The sequence below is a fragment of the Entelurus aequoreus genome, linkage group LG13 (genome assembly GCF_033978785.1).
Source record: "Entelurus aequoreus isolate RoL-2023_Sb linkage group LG13, RoL_Eaeq_v1.1, whole genome shotgun sequence".
Lineage (NCBI taxonomy): Eukaryota > Metazoa > Chordata > Actinopteri > Syngnathiformes > Syngnathidae > Entelurus > Entelurus aequoreus.
The window spans coordinates 5401360-5414880 of NC_084743.1; the positions used below are offsets into that span (position 1 = coordinate 5401360).

General features: G+C 37.5%; 1 protein-coding gene across 2 annotated transcripts in view; it reads right to left on the reverse strand.

Moving 5' to 3' along the window:
* The window catches only part of gmps (guanine monophosphate synthase), a 63844-nt gene that overhangs the window by 48543 nt on the left and 1780 nt on the right, over positions 1 to 13521 (reverse strand). Inside the window, exons 1-2 of one of the 2 annotated variants that reach the window (XM_062067294.1) lie at positions 12663 to 12850; positions 994 to 1166 (exon numbers count right to left, since the gene is read on the reverse strand). In XM_062067294.1, the coding sequence (XP_061923278.1) occupies positions 994 to 1166; positions 12663 to 12707 (218 nt within the window). In that variant the 5' untranslated portion in view covers positions 12708 to 12850. Of the gene's footprint in view, positions 1 to 993; positions 1167 to 12662; positions 12851 to 13521 lie in introns of those variants that run through there. The other variant, XM_062067295.1, reaches the window with a different exon arrangement.

Here is a 13521-nt window from a genome sequence, read left to right on the forward strand (position 1 = left end):
AATGCAAAAGAAAGCTAAACTGAAGACGTGGTTGGCAGAGCCTGGATTATACATCTGTGTATTCACGACTCCATCTTTTTTTACAGGTGCGTGCAATTCTCTCCAAAACCCCCAAAAGGTATAGTAGCTGTTTCAGGGCGTCACCTACGAGCAACCGCAACTCTTGCTGGTCTTTTAGGTTAGCTTCCTTCGTGGTGAGTGAACAAAGGCAATTAAAGATTGTTATTGGAGCTGCAGCTCATCAATGTGTTGCAACACTCACTTTTACCAGTTAGTAAAGGTGCACATAAAAACAAAACAAAAATCGACTCACATCCGAATCGCGATTCTTACTCATCCCGATTCTAAATCGATCCACAATTTTCAAAAATCTATTTTTTTTTAAATGTAACATTTAAATAAAAGAATACATTTTTTCATTTTGTTTTTCTAATGTAAGAACACATTTCTAAAAATGTGTTTTTAGGCCATGCAACCAGAAAGAGCTTTTCTAACCTGTTTTGAAAAAGTTTCATTATAATTACTACAGCAAACATTACATTGCTCGAATTGATTCTGAATCGAATTGGAATCAGATCGAATCTTTAGGTGCCCAAAGATTCACACCCCTAGGGGTTAGGGGTTAAGGTAAAAGACTCCCAGCCTTTACCCTCAGTGTTGTTAGAGGCACACCTCCAACCACGCAGGAGGCTTTGGAGGCGCAGGAGCGAGCCGGCGTAGTTATGCAGGAGCGTAATCCAGTCTCAAGTTCCTTACCTCTTGTCAACACTATGACCTTTCAGGGGCTCACCTACTTTGTTTATTAAATCTTTGGTGAATGGAAGAGAGGATTTGGTGGATACACACGGTTTGAAAGTTCAACTCTTCTACGTAGATGGTCTTGACTTACTAGATTTGGTCTTGGCTGTTTATACCTGACCAAAGGAACTGCACCAAGAGAGTATGGTACTAACCGACCTGTGCTAGTGTGAGAGCCCATCGTCACATGCCCACCTGTATCCTTGTTCTCGAATGGCAAAGGCAGGGGTTTCCAGGGGGAGGATCTCCGAGCGTATGCACAGCTCCCGCACCCGCCTGTCAATCACCTTGCCATACTGAGCTCCGGCATCCAGGATGGCCACGGCTCCCTCGTACGAGCCATTCTGCTCCGTGTCGCTGGTCGGCAGCTGTGGGGAGTCAGAATATGACATGTTTAATTACTTTGGGCCACCATATGTCCATTAAATGCATGGTCTTCATGAGTATTATTATTAGGGATGGGACGGTTACCAATAAAACAAAGGATTAATGATCCGTTATTTAGGCTAATTTACATTGCAACGCAGGTAAAGTCTGCCGTTTGCTAGCTACGCCGATTGTACCATAGACATCTTCTAAGGGTACGCAGCATGGAGCGCTACTGCCTACTGGCACTGACAAGACGCGGGGCCGCCATCTTGGAGTGGTGATCCGCTCCACTCAGTGCAATACATTTGGCAGGAGCAATGAACTGTCAAGCGCATTTAATTCATCTTACCTCACTGAATACCACTGATTTTCATGCGCTTTGTCGTCATACGTGTAGCTATGATAAAGGACACATGTTTTATTATTCATAGTTTGCTTAACAGTAATAGAATATTCTTATATGCTATAAGTGACCAGACGTCCGAGATCAAAACTGGGAATGTAATCCCAGAGAAGGGGGAAAAAACAGTCAGCTATTTTTAAATTCAAGAAACAATATGATTAGGTTATATATACACATGCGTATATACTACATAAAAATTGGGTTGGAAAGCTAGACTAAATTTAGACTTGTATAATACTGTATAGCCACTGTCCATCTGATTGTCTAGTTAGCTAACATATATTACACAATCTGGACTGTGGTCCTAACTTTTACCCCTGTTGGCTTTTACAATCTTTATCTTCATCCTTTATTTCAACTTTGTTATTCAAGTATGACATTTTTTAATTTAATTAATTTAATTGACAAGCAATTCTATTATGGTCATACATTTGTTTGCTAGCGGCTAGGATTTCAGTACTATTGAAGATCTTTGCTCCTTCTCAACTCTGTGGCAATATTCTTTTCACAAAATACAACCAATAGTACGTTAATGCTAAAATCTTACTTGGGAAAAGTAATCCCCCGATTCCTATTTTCAACAGTCCGCTCATTTGAGCAGGAAAACGCTGAGCACCATCTTTGTTTTCTACCTGTCAACTGTCAGTTTAGGCTTCTCCTCATCACCACTTCAAGATGGCTGCCCAATTTCTTACGTCACAGCAGCCAATGCTGCGTCTACTTATAAGTATGGTCAGTGCCTTCAAAGTGTACTCAAAGGTCGCAACAACAACAGCAGCAAAAGCTACCACTACCACTACTACTACTACTACTACTGGGGCATAATGAGCAACAATTCAATGAAGTGATAACCACGTAACCCCACAACCCTCCATTCCGGAAGACTGAGGCTTATGCTTCTCTCCCTCTACTATACTGTATACTAGGGTTGGACTGGACATATAATCACATTTTGATATCTCATGACCATAAAATTATCATAATTGGAAATAACGATTAATGGGCCATGCAACGTGCATGCAAATTCCTAATCTTGTGACTAAAAGTTAGGGATCTCACCATGGTTGCAATTGTGTATTTGACACAGCTCTAGTTTGCCTAATCAACCACAGACACAAAAAAAAAAAAGTAAGGCCGATTGATTTGTACGTTAACGTAACCACAGACGGAGTCACAGAATTGGCCAGTTAAACATCAAGTCGACTTTTTACTCGTCAAGCTCAGAATAACAGCGCCGTGCCCAACGTCGGGTCTGACTGCGCCAAAAAAAATATACTGTAAGTTTCAAAAAAGTACCTTACACAAGTATAATGTACTTATTAAGACATTTTATAAATGTTGTTCTTTGACTTCAAACATTTGTCAAAATTGTACCAATACATGTGAGGATTTTTCCATTGTGTTTATAACACAACAAGCACACACTCTATGGTGGTACAACAAGTCTAAAAGGTAAAAAAAACTACATTTTAAATCATTAAAATGGAAAAAACTGAATTCTATCTGTATTATTGCTATTTTGACTTTTAATTTTTTATTGTTACTATTATTATTCTACTTGTTTTAGTTTTTAATGTATATCGCTTGTCATTTTAAAATATATTTCAAGTTGATTTGTGATGGTACAACATATACACATATTTTTAAATTAATGACATCCGTTGTTCTTTAAATTATATTTAATGTTGATTTTTGGTGGTATAATATATATAATTAATGAATATTCTTTTTTATATCCGTTGCTTTTTTATTAACTAAAGCGTCTACAGAGCTAATAAATATATTGTGGCGTACCCAAGGGATCAAGACTGGGATTAAAATTGTTCAATCTTAAAATAAACATTTGTACAATTACAAAAGACTTCAAGTTAATATTTGCAGACGAAAAAACTGCATTTTGTTTAGGAGAGAAGACACAGAAACTAATACAAATAACAGGAGAAGTTGACAAATTAAAAAGATGGTTTGACAAAAACAGACTCTTTGAATCTCAGCAAAACTAAAATGACATTTGGTAACAGCAGAAGGGAAAGTCAAACACAAAATAGACGGAGTAGACATTGAAAGTATATAGGAACACACATATGTGTGTGTAGTAATAGACGATAAAATAAACTGGAAACCTCATGTAAAATACACAACATGAAGTAGCAAGAAACACATCAATAATGAATAAAGTAAAAATATTTTTGGGACCAAAAATGACTCCATATTCTCTACTGCGCGCTAGTGTTGCCATATCGGAGTTATTGTGTAGAAATATGGGACATAATTACAAAAGTACACTTCATTCACTAACTGCGTTGCAAAAAAGATCAGTTAGAATAATACATAGTTGGCTATAGAGAACATACACTTTATTAAATCAAAATTATTGAAATGCAATGACTAAAATGATGTACGAAGCAAACTATAACTTGCTGCCCAACAATGTACAATAATTCTTCTCAACAACAAAAGAGAAATATCACTAGGGATGATGTTTGATAAGGAATTATCGAGTTCGAGCCTATTATCGAATCCTCTTATCGAACCGATTCCTTATCGATTCTCTTATGGAGTCCAGATAGGTTGTTGTATATGGAAAAAAACACACAATATTTGGTTTAACAAAAGCTCACTTTTATTATATAATAAAAAAATAAAATCTAATAAATAAATAAATATTAACTGTTACCCACCTAAAAAAAAATTAAAAAAATAAATAAATATTGACTGTTGTTACCCAAAGTATATTAAGTGGGATTTTTCAGAGAAACAAATATATACAGTAACACAAAAATAACCTGTCTCTGTGATCACTATAGGTGTATAAATAATAATAGTGTTAAATAAAATCAGTCCCTTGGGCACAAAAGTGAAAATAATACAGCTCTCCAAAAAGTGCACTTCTGCTGCTATTTGACATAACTGTTTGTTATGATGCTTTGACATTTTTGCACTTTATTTCTTTATTGAAAGAAAATTCTATGAAGAGAAAAGTTATTTGCAAATGTGGTTACAATGCTAAAAAATGAAAAGTTAAAGCTAAAAAAAGAGCTAGAGAATATAACAACTACACTACCCAGCATGCAACGGGAGCTACGAGCATGCGCGGTAGCCCCGAAAAGTGTTGCATGTTGCCACGCTGTGAATGTAAACGTGAAGAACTCCGCCAACACGCCTCGTCTGCATTATTTATAATTAGACAGACAACACATCTACAGTGTGATTTTGTTTTGTTTACAAGGAAAGAAAAACAAGTTAAAAAAGGGAGATATGTTGTATATACGTATATGTATGTGCTGCGGTTGTTTTAAGAACGTTGCGACAGCTGCCGTAAAGGAGGTGCGTTGCTAGCCTGGTTGCTATGTTTCCGGTTGGTCGTAAAAGTGTTCGTCATGTGTTTTACCCTGCTAAAATCTCTCAGTAAAGTTATTCGATAGATTATAGCTTTTGTTTTGAACTTTATTACACCTTGGAACGCTTTTTCCCGTCCATTGTTTTCCTGCTTTCCCTATCTGCGCTTAATGACTGAGCTATGTGACGCCATTTCTTGTGATGTCCCGCGGAGCATTTCTGGTCGGGACGGGATTTAAATAAAGAATCAACTCTTTTCCTTTACTATAGTGGTCTCGATAACGGGTACCGGTTCTCAAAAAGGGATTCGAGTCCGAGGACTCGGTTCTTTTCTTATCAAACAACTGGGAAAACCGGTTTCAAGTATCATCCCTAAATATCACCTTAGAGGAAAATGTAATTTAAAACACTTGTATGCACGTACAACACTTAAGACCTCTAGCATATCAGTATATGGAATTCAATTATAGAATGGATTAAGCAAGGAAATCAAACAAAGCACTAATATGATTCAGTTTAAGAGACTGTTCAAAGTACAAGTGTTCACAAAGTACAAAGAAGAATTATGATAAACATCTGGAAACTTTTAAAAAAATAAATAGAGAGCGATAGATGATTATTTAAGTATTTAATAATTGTTTATTTATGGTATATTGTTTTATTTATGCACTGTTATTTTACAAACAGAACAAAGAAATGGGATAAAACTGCTATGATATTCGTGTTCATTCTTTTATATTTAAAGTTGATTTTTGGTGGTACAATATATACTCGCTTTTTCAAATTATTGAACATTTGTGTTATTAATCGTGATTTCAATAGCAGTCAATTGTGATTATTGCCATAATCGTCCTGCCCTTGTATAAACTATTCATACATTTTCTTTTTTAAACATGCCGATAAGTCTTCATTTTAGTATCTTACTACTTGGCTTGACTGAGCCCCACTCCGGACCTCTCCTCGGGTAATTGGTCTTCCTTAGACCTGCTCTTATGAACCACACGTGAGATCCACTGACAGACCAGCTCCTAATATAAACTCCTCAGCACGTCCGTGGAATCACATGCAACTCACAAGTTAGGAAATTGACTTATTGGACTAATCCATTGCTAAACTACAGAAGATGCCATGGCAGGGCAGGGCTGTTCTAAATGTGAGCCTCGGAGAAAGGGATTACTCCACGCCAGAGCTGGGAAAATATTTTGACTCGGGGACCAAATTGAGAGAAAAAAGGTGTCTGGGGGGGCCAATGTGTATGTGTGTATAAATGATATGAACACATTTAGCTGTAAAAATCTACTGTACAGTATGTGTTTGGGTCCCTTTTTCCCCAGGAACACTAGTACCAAAAGTCACAATGTCCGACAGAGTTCTAAAAAAGTTATGACAGACCACCTCAAAAAAACTGAATGGAATTTTACAGTTTTTACTGAATGGGACACCTAAAATGTATATGAAAATAAAGAAAGTGGGATTTACAACATTAACTATGAACAATAAAACACTGAATATTAACATTTGTTACTTCTCTGTATTCTGCGTTGTGTGTTTTATGTTGCACGATTGCGCCAAGTAAAATTCCTAGTTTGTGAACCCGTTCTCAAACAATGGCAATAAAAAATATTCTGATTCTGATTCTCAGACCAGCTCCTCCATAGACATATTTTACAATCAAGCAAAACACAACAAAAATGTAACAAACAGCAAAATATGAATGCAAAGGGTAATAAACACCTACAATATGATATATTATCACGTAAAAATTTGCTCCTGCATCTGTTCCTGAAACACGCGTTTGGGCCTAGCTGCTCTGAAAACAAACCCCGCCCCCTCTGCCTTGTTCGTGGTTTGAGCTGCTGTGACGTAATTACCGTAATAACTCCTAACACTCAAAAGCGCAGTTCAAGACTTACGGTAATTTAAAAACAGAACTTCACATCATAATGGCGGCTAAAGTCTTGATGTTAAAGGTCTAAAAAAATGCTGTAGAACAGGGGTCACCAATGCGGTGCCCGCGGGCACCAGGTAGCCCGTAAGGACCAGATGAGTAACCCGCTGGCCTGTTCTAAAAATAGCTCAAATAGCAGCACTTACCAATGAGCTGCCTCGATTTTTTAAATGTTATTTATTTACTAGCAAGCTGGTCTCGCTTTGCCCGACATTTTTAATTCTAAGAGAGACAAAACTCAAATAGAATTTGAAAATCCAAGAAAATATTTTAAAGACTTGGTCTTCACTTGTTTAAATAAATTCATTATTTTTTTTACTTTGCCTCTTATAACTTTCAGAAAGACAATTTTAGAGAAAAAATACAACCTTAAAAATGATTTTAGGATTTTTAAACACATATACCTTTTTACCTTTTAAAATTCCTTCCTCTTCTTTCCTGACAATTTAAATCAATTTTCAAGTAAATGTATTTTTTTATTGTAAAGAATGATAAATACATTTTAATTTAATTCTTCATTTTAGCTTCTGTTTTTCCGACAAATAATATTTGTGAAATATTTCTTCAAACTTATGATTAAAATTCAAAAAAATTATTCTGGCAAATCTAGAAAATCTGTAGAATCAAATTTAAATCTTATTTCAAAGTCTTTTGATTTTCTTTTAAAATTTTTGTTCTGGAAAATCTAGAATAAATAATGATTTGTCTTCGTTAGAAATATAGCTTGGTCCAATTTGTTATATATTCTAACAAAGTGCAGATTGTATTTTAACCTATTTAAAACATGTCATCAAAATTCTAAAATTAATCTTAGTCAGGAAAAATTACTAATGATGTTCTATAAATTATTTTTTTTATTTTTTCAAAAAGATTCGAATTAGCTAGTTTTTCTCTTCTTTTTTTCGGTTGAATTTAGAATTTTAAAGAGTCGAAATTGAAGATAAACTATGTTTCAAAATTTTATTGTAATTTTTTTCGTGTTTTCTCCTCTTTTAAACCGTTCAATTAAGTGTAAATATAATTAATTATTAATAATAACATAGAGTTAAAGGTAAATTGAGCAAATTGGCTATTTCTGGCAATTTATTTAAGTGTGTATCAAACTGGTAGCCCTTCGCATTAATCACTACCCAAGAAGTAGCTCTTGGTTTCAAAAAGGTTGGTGACCCCTGATGTAGAAGGTCCAGCGGGCCGGATTGGAAATCTTAATGGGCCGTATTTTGCCTAGGTCAGCTCCACGCGGTTTACTTGCTAACCACAGAAGGTTTAAGAGCTAAAAATCTATGAATTCTGCTTTTGACAGGACGTAAACTAGCTTAGCAAGTTTGAAAATATGTTCTCTTTTTTCTGAAGCTGTTACGCCTCCATTGAAGTCTTCTGGCACTTTTGAGTCTTATAATTTGGTAGTCATTGGGTGGTGATTGTCAGAATAAAAAAGGCACACGAGTGCTGGCAAAGTTGCACTCAGCATTTTGAACATTTCGTAAAAGATCCTAAGTGCCCTCTGCAACATCTCCACCTATTAATGCGACTGCACAACCTGAAGCTCCGCCATTTTGAGGCGATTTGGGCTGCAGTCAGAATCGGGATCAGTCCGTGTCCTCATACACAAACCCAACGGATTCTCAGGCCGAGCCCAGGAGACTTCAGGGGGTCCAACCACCGTTTGACTTTGTTGTCTCATAAGGATTGTTAAAGGAATTTTTCACTATCTTTCAACAAAATGAAATAAACTACTAGCTTTGGCCTTCGTTATGCTTGAAGAGATAAACACAAAGATCTCACTTTCTTTCTTATCCATACACACACATTATTCTCTCTAGTTTTAATGGTGTCAGGATGTACTAGTTGCGGGAAGAGAGAGTGAAGAATGCGGGTGTGCACAACACACACGCCAAATGTACTTTCAGTTTCGATCTCCAACCAAAGTAAACAAAAGCATGTGAGGACGGCAACCATTTTAGAGAATGCGCCGAACTTTAGTAGGTACTTTTTGTTTAGAATAAATTACTAATCTTCAATTCGAGTCACATCATTATTTCAAACAGCCTTAGACCTAAATAATCTGGGTGGACTCTTCCCTCCTAAAAAGGGAAGGTCCTAATAGGATCTTTGAAAAAAAATGTGCAGGAAATAAAGTACGTAATAGGAAACTCATTCTATATTTTGTCTTACACTAGAAGGCTAAGGTAGCTACACAACAAAACAAGCTAACATTGCCAATGAACCATTCACACATTTTTAACCTACTTATACTTACCATTTCATTGTCTCCTCTATTGCCATAAATAATCGGCCATTAAAAATATTTTTTGGGAAAATCCAGGATATTGCACTTAACAAGCCCCAAATGTTGAGAACGCAGCAAGGGATGCTAACCACACTCAATCTGCATCTTGGCAACTTTGCAGACGAGGAGGGACCAACTCTCGTGGTTGCAATTCACAATTTGGAAAGAGAAATAGCGGGTAATTGCAATAGTCATTTCCAGGAAGTGGAAAGTGTGGTAGTCAAGTTGTGATGTCACGACACTGAGGCTATTTATAATTATGGCCTGAGACTAACATTTTTGCAGAAAATTCCTAAAAATACTAGAACACTCCCCGAGGAACTTGGCAGATCCTTGCATTGACATTTTAAACCCCCCCCCCCCAAAGTGGACACGGGACTTTATTTTATACTGAAATGTGTAACCCCGACAAAATAAACCAAAAACAAAATGTCCACTACAGAGGATACTGGTTCTCAAAGAGAGAATAATAGTGAAGGACCGGTGTGTCAAAAAAAAGCTACCAGTTGCATAATTACCAAAAATGCAAAAACAACTTTTCTTACTTATTGGTTGCTGCTGTTGTGCATTTAAGATCTATATAAGTCCTGAAAATGTCAAATCAAAGTGCAGAGGCATTGCAGAGATATTATCAAAACAATCTTACCTTCCTGCCTACTTCCTCCAAACGGTTCGATTACAATTTAAAAAAAGACATTGTCAGCAGATTATCTATATGTGGTACAAATCTACTCAAACTCCCTTTTTAGTTTAATGCGCGCACATCTGGGGCCGTACTTATCAAGCTTCTTAGAGTGCCATTTAACACTTAAGTCCTGAGAATTTGCGAAATTTAGTCCTACTCTCAAACTTAAGAATAAAAGCTTTTTATCAACGTTCTTAAGTCTAAGAATCACTCCTACTCTCCACGATATTTAAGAGACCTTCAGAGGTGTCTTAAGTGGTTAGGAGTTGCCAGCAGGGGATGGCACTGAGGCGAGAGAGACGTGCGCAAACATTCAGGGAGCGGAACGATGTTCTGGATTTGTTTGATGACGAGCAGCTGATCAAACGGTATCGTTTAGACAGAGCGGGTATTATTTTTGTCACAGATTTAATACTTTTTGATTCCATGTTGATTTCTGCATGTGGCTGCAGTGGGCTAGTATATATAGAGCCACCCAAACCAGTTTCAAATTAGTTGCCTAATTAATGAATTGGAAAGAAAATGTTATGACAGTAGCGTATACACACATACCGTGAGGTGAGTGACGTCAGTGAGTGTGTGGGCGATAGAAGAGAGGGAGCGGTAGCGTGAGTGCCGGCGGGGACTAGTTTGTTTTGTATTATTTTGTAGTTTATTGTCAAAATATACACTCCCATTGTCTACTTAAATATTTCCAAGATATTTCTTTATTCTTAGACAACGGATTCCCTTCCGTGATTGGTCATTTCTATGGACACAGAAATGACGTCACCTAAAATTGCGTTTACGGCACATAGTAATGTCGTAATTCAGCTCTGAGTGTGACACTTAAGATTCAGTCCTACACGTCGCTGAAAGTGTGAGTAAGACGCTTGATAACTAACTTTTAAGTGCAGCTTTTAGCGAAGAATTTATTTACTCTTAAGTCAACTCTTAGCAGACTTCTTAGGAGTAATTCTAAGAAGCTTGATAAGTACGGCCCCTGTAGTGTAGATCAGTGGCCCCCAACCTTTTTTGCACCACGGACCGGTTTAACGTAGGCCTTATTAGCAGGGACCGGCTTTCCACTTGTGCCAGATAAATGCAGCAAAAATAAGTGCATGAAAAATATAACTCACTATAACGCTGAATTAGTGGGAGCCCTGGGCTGGTTTCTTTGCAATGAGATGCAGATGGAAACCAGCCTTTGGCTACAATCTGTCACATTTATATGTTCATTAATTTGCATTGTAGCATGTCACAAATATAACAAATGGCAACTTACTATGAGGAGTGTTATTGTACATCTATAAACAAGAATATTGGTGTGTTTAGTGCGGGGGTCGGCAACCCAAAATGTTGAAAGAGCCATATTGGACCAAAAATACAAAAACAAATCTGTCTGGAGCCGCAAAAAATTAAAAGCCATATTACATGTGTCATGAGATATAAATGTAATTAAGAGGACTTAAAGGAAACTAAATGACCTCAAATATAGCTACAAATGAGGCATAATGATGCAATATGTACATATCGCTAGCCTAAATAGCATGTTAGCATCGATTAGCTTGCAGTCATGCAGTGACCAAATATGTCTGATTAGCACTCCACACAAGTCAATAACATCAACAAAACTCACCTTTGTGCATTCACGCACAACGTTAAAAGTGTGGTGGACAAAAATGAGACAGAAAAAGTGGCATAAAACACGTCCTAAAAAGTTGGAGAAAGTTATACATGTAAACAAACTATACGGTGAGTTCAAGGACCGCCAAAATAAGTAGGACAAAGGGCGCTCGCCAAATACTCGAATCAGTGAAGCATGTTTAATATAAACAGTGTGATTTATAACAATTAGGGAGGTTTGTGTCATGTTTGTCCTCCTACAGAAACCATACTAAAACAAAAAAATAGATTTTTTTTCCCCTCATCTTTTTCCATTCTTCATACATTTTTGAAAAATCTCCAGAGAGCCACAAGGCGGCGCTAAAGAGCCGCATGCGGCTCTAGAGCCGCGGGTTGCCGACCCCCGGTTTAGTGGGACAGGCAAAAGTTAAGTCGGAAAAAATGCAATCCTTTATAAATTATTTAATGTTTCTCTGCGGCCCGGTAGCAAATGCGTCACGGACCGGTACAGGTCCCCCGGACCGGTGGTTGAGGATCACTGATGTAGATGACAAAATGGCCAAGATCGACTGGAAGAAGGAAACTGCTGTTATTGGTTGTATTACTCAACTGAGGACACGATTCAAACCTCCAGTCTAGAAGTAGGAAGTGCGGTTTTGTTTTGCGGAAATGTGCATTTCACTGTGAAGAAGTCGCGTTGAGTGTGTGCAAGGAAGAGTCCTACAGTAGCTGCTTCACCCACATTCCTTCACAAAATGATGGATTTTCCGGAAAAATACTTTTAATTACCAGCTCTGTGCCGACTATTTATGGCAATGGTAACAGTAAGTATAAGTAGGTTAAAACGGTAAGTATAAGTAGGTTAAAACACGTGAATGGTTCATTAGCAATGTTATATTAATTTGTTGTGTAGCTAGCTTAGCCTTCTAGTGTAAGACAAAATAATGAATGAGTTTCCTATAACCTACTTCTAATTGGAACAGTGCCTATTGTGTTTGGCAATGGACGACTAAGTTATATAATCCGTTAAGTTAGCGCTGTCGCTCGTAGCGTACCTTCTATTGTTCATAACTCGAAGCAGCCGTGCAGCGGAGTAAATTTCATAAAGTAGAATAGAAAAGCCTTTTACGGTCAGTCAACATACACACGTATACGTCCAGGATCGAGCATTAGAAAATTAGACAGGACAGAAGTTTAACCTGAGCCAGCGTGTATAGTTCCAGACCTGTACGTCAGCCGGGCTTCCGTCCTCGCTATCGTCCGCCCGCATCTTCGCCTCCTTCCTTAGTGCCGACAACAAAGCACGATATAGCTGATCTGGCTATATCGTCTTGGACGTTGTGTTGTGGTGGGAGTCACTCAAAACAGATGTCCATAGTGCACAATAAAAGCAAGAAAGCCAAAAACGACAAAACATTTCTGGCGGGTGGGCGCGAACGCTTAGTCAGCGTAAGGGGGCGTGGTGAGCAGAAGTTCATTCGCATCCAACAACTCCGACCCTCAAAACGAGCTGTTTTCATAGGGAGAAAAAAGGGGCATGAAAATAGTTTTTTTTTAAAACAAAATCTATGCAAATATTTCCTCAAAGAACCACCATTACAAGTTTACGTTTCGAAACACCCATTTGGACGTAGAATAGCTAAATATTTTCCTTATTTGCATTAGGATAGGACAGGATAGACTTTGTTTATCCCACAATGGGGAAATTATGTGTTGGCAGTGCACATGTAAAACATCCACAAAAAATGAGGTAAAAAACATGAAAACAAGAGGGAAACATCAAAGATCACAAAGGACATAAAAGACATTAAAAAAAAGCACAAAGCTGATGCAACCAACTCCCATTTCTACATACATCTGCGGTCCCCTCCAAAGTTTCTCATTGTCATCCCATTGGATTGAGTTTTTCCTTGGCCTGATGTGGGATCTGAGCCGAGGATGTCGTTGTGGTTTGTGCAGCCCTTTGAGACACTGGTGATTTAAGGCTATATAAGTAAACATTGATTGATTGATGCAGTGTACACTGTATATTTATTGACGTCCGCAGATTGAAACCAGCCGTTTTTGTCCGACAGAAAAATGAC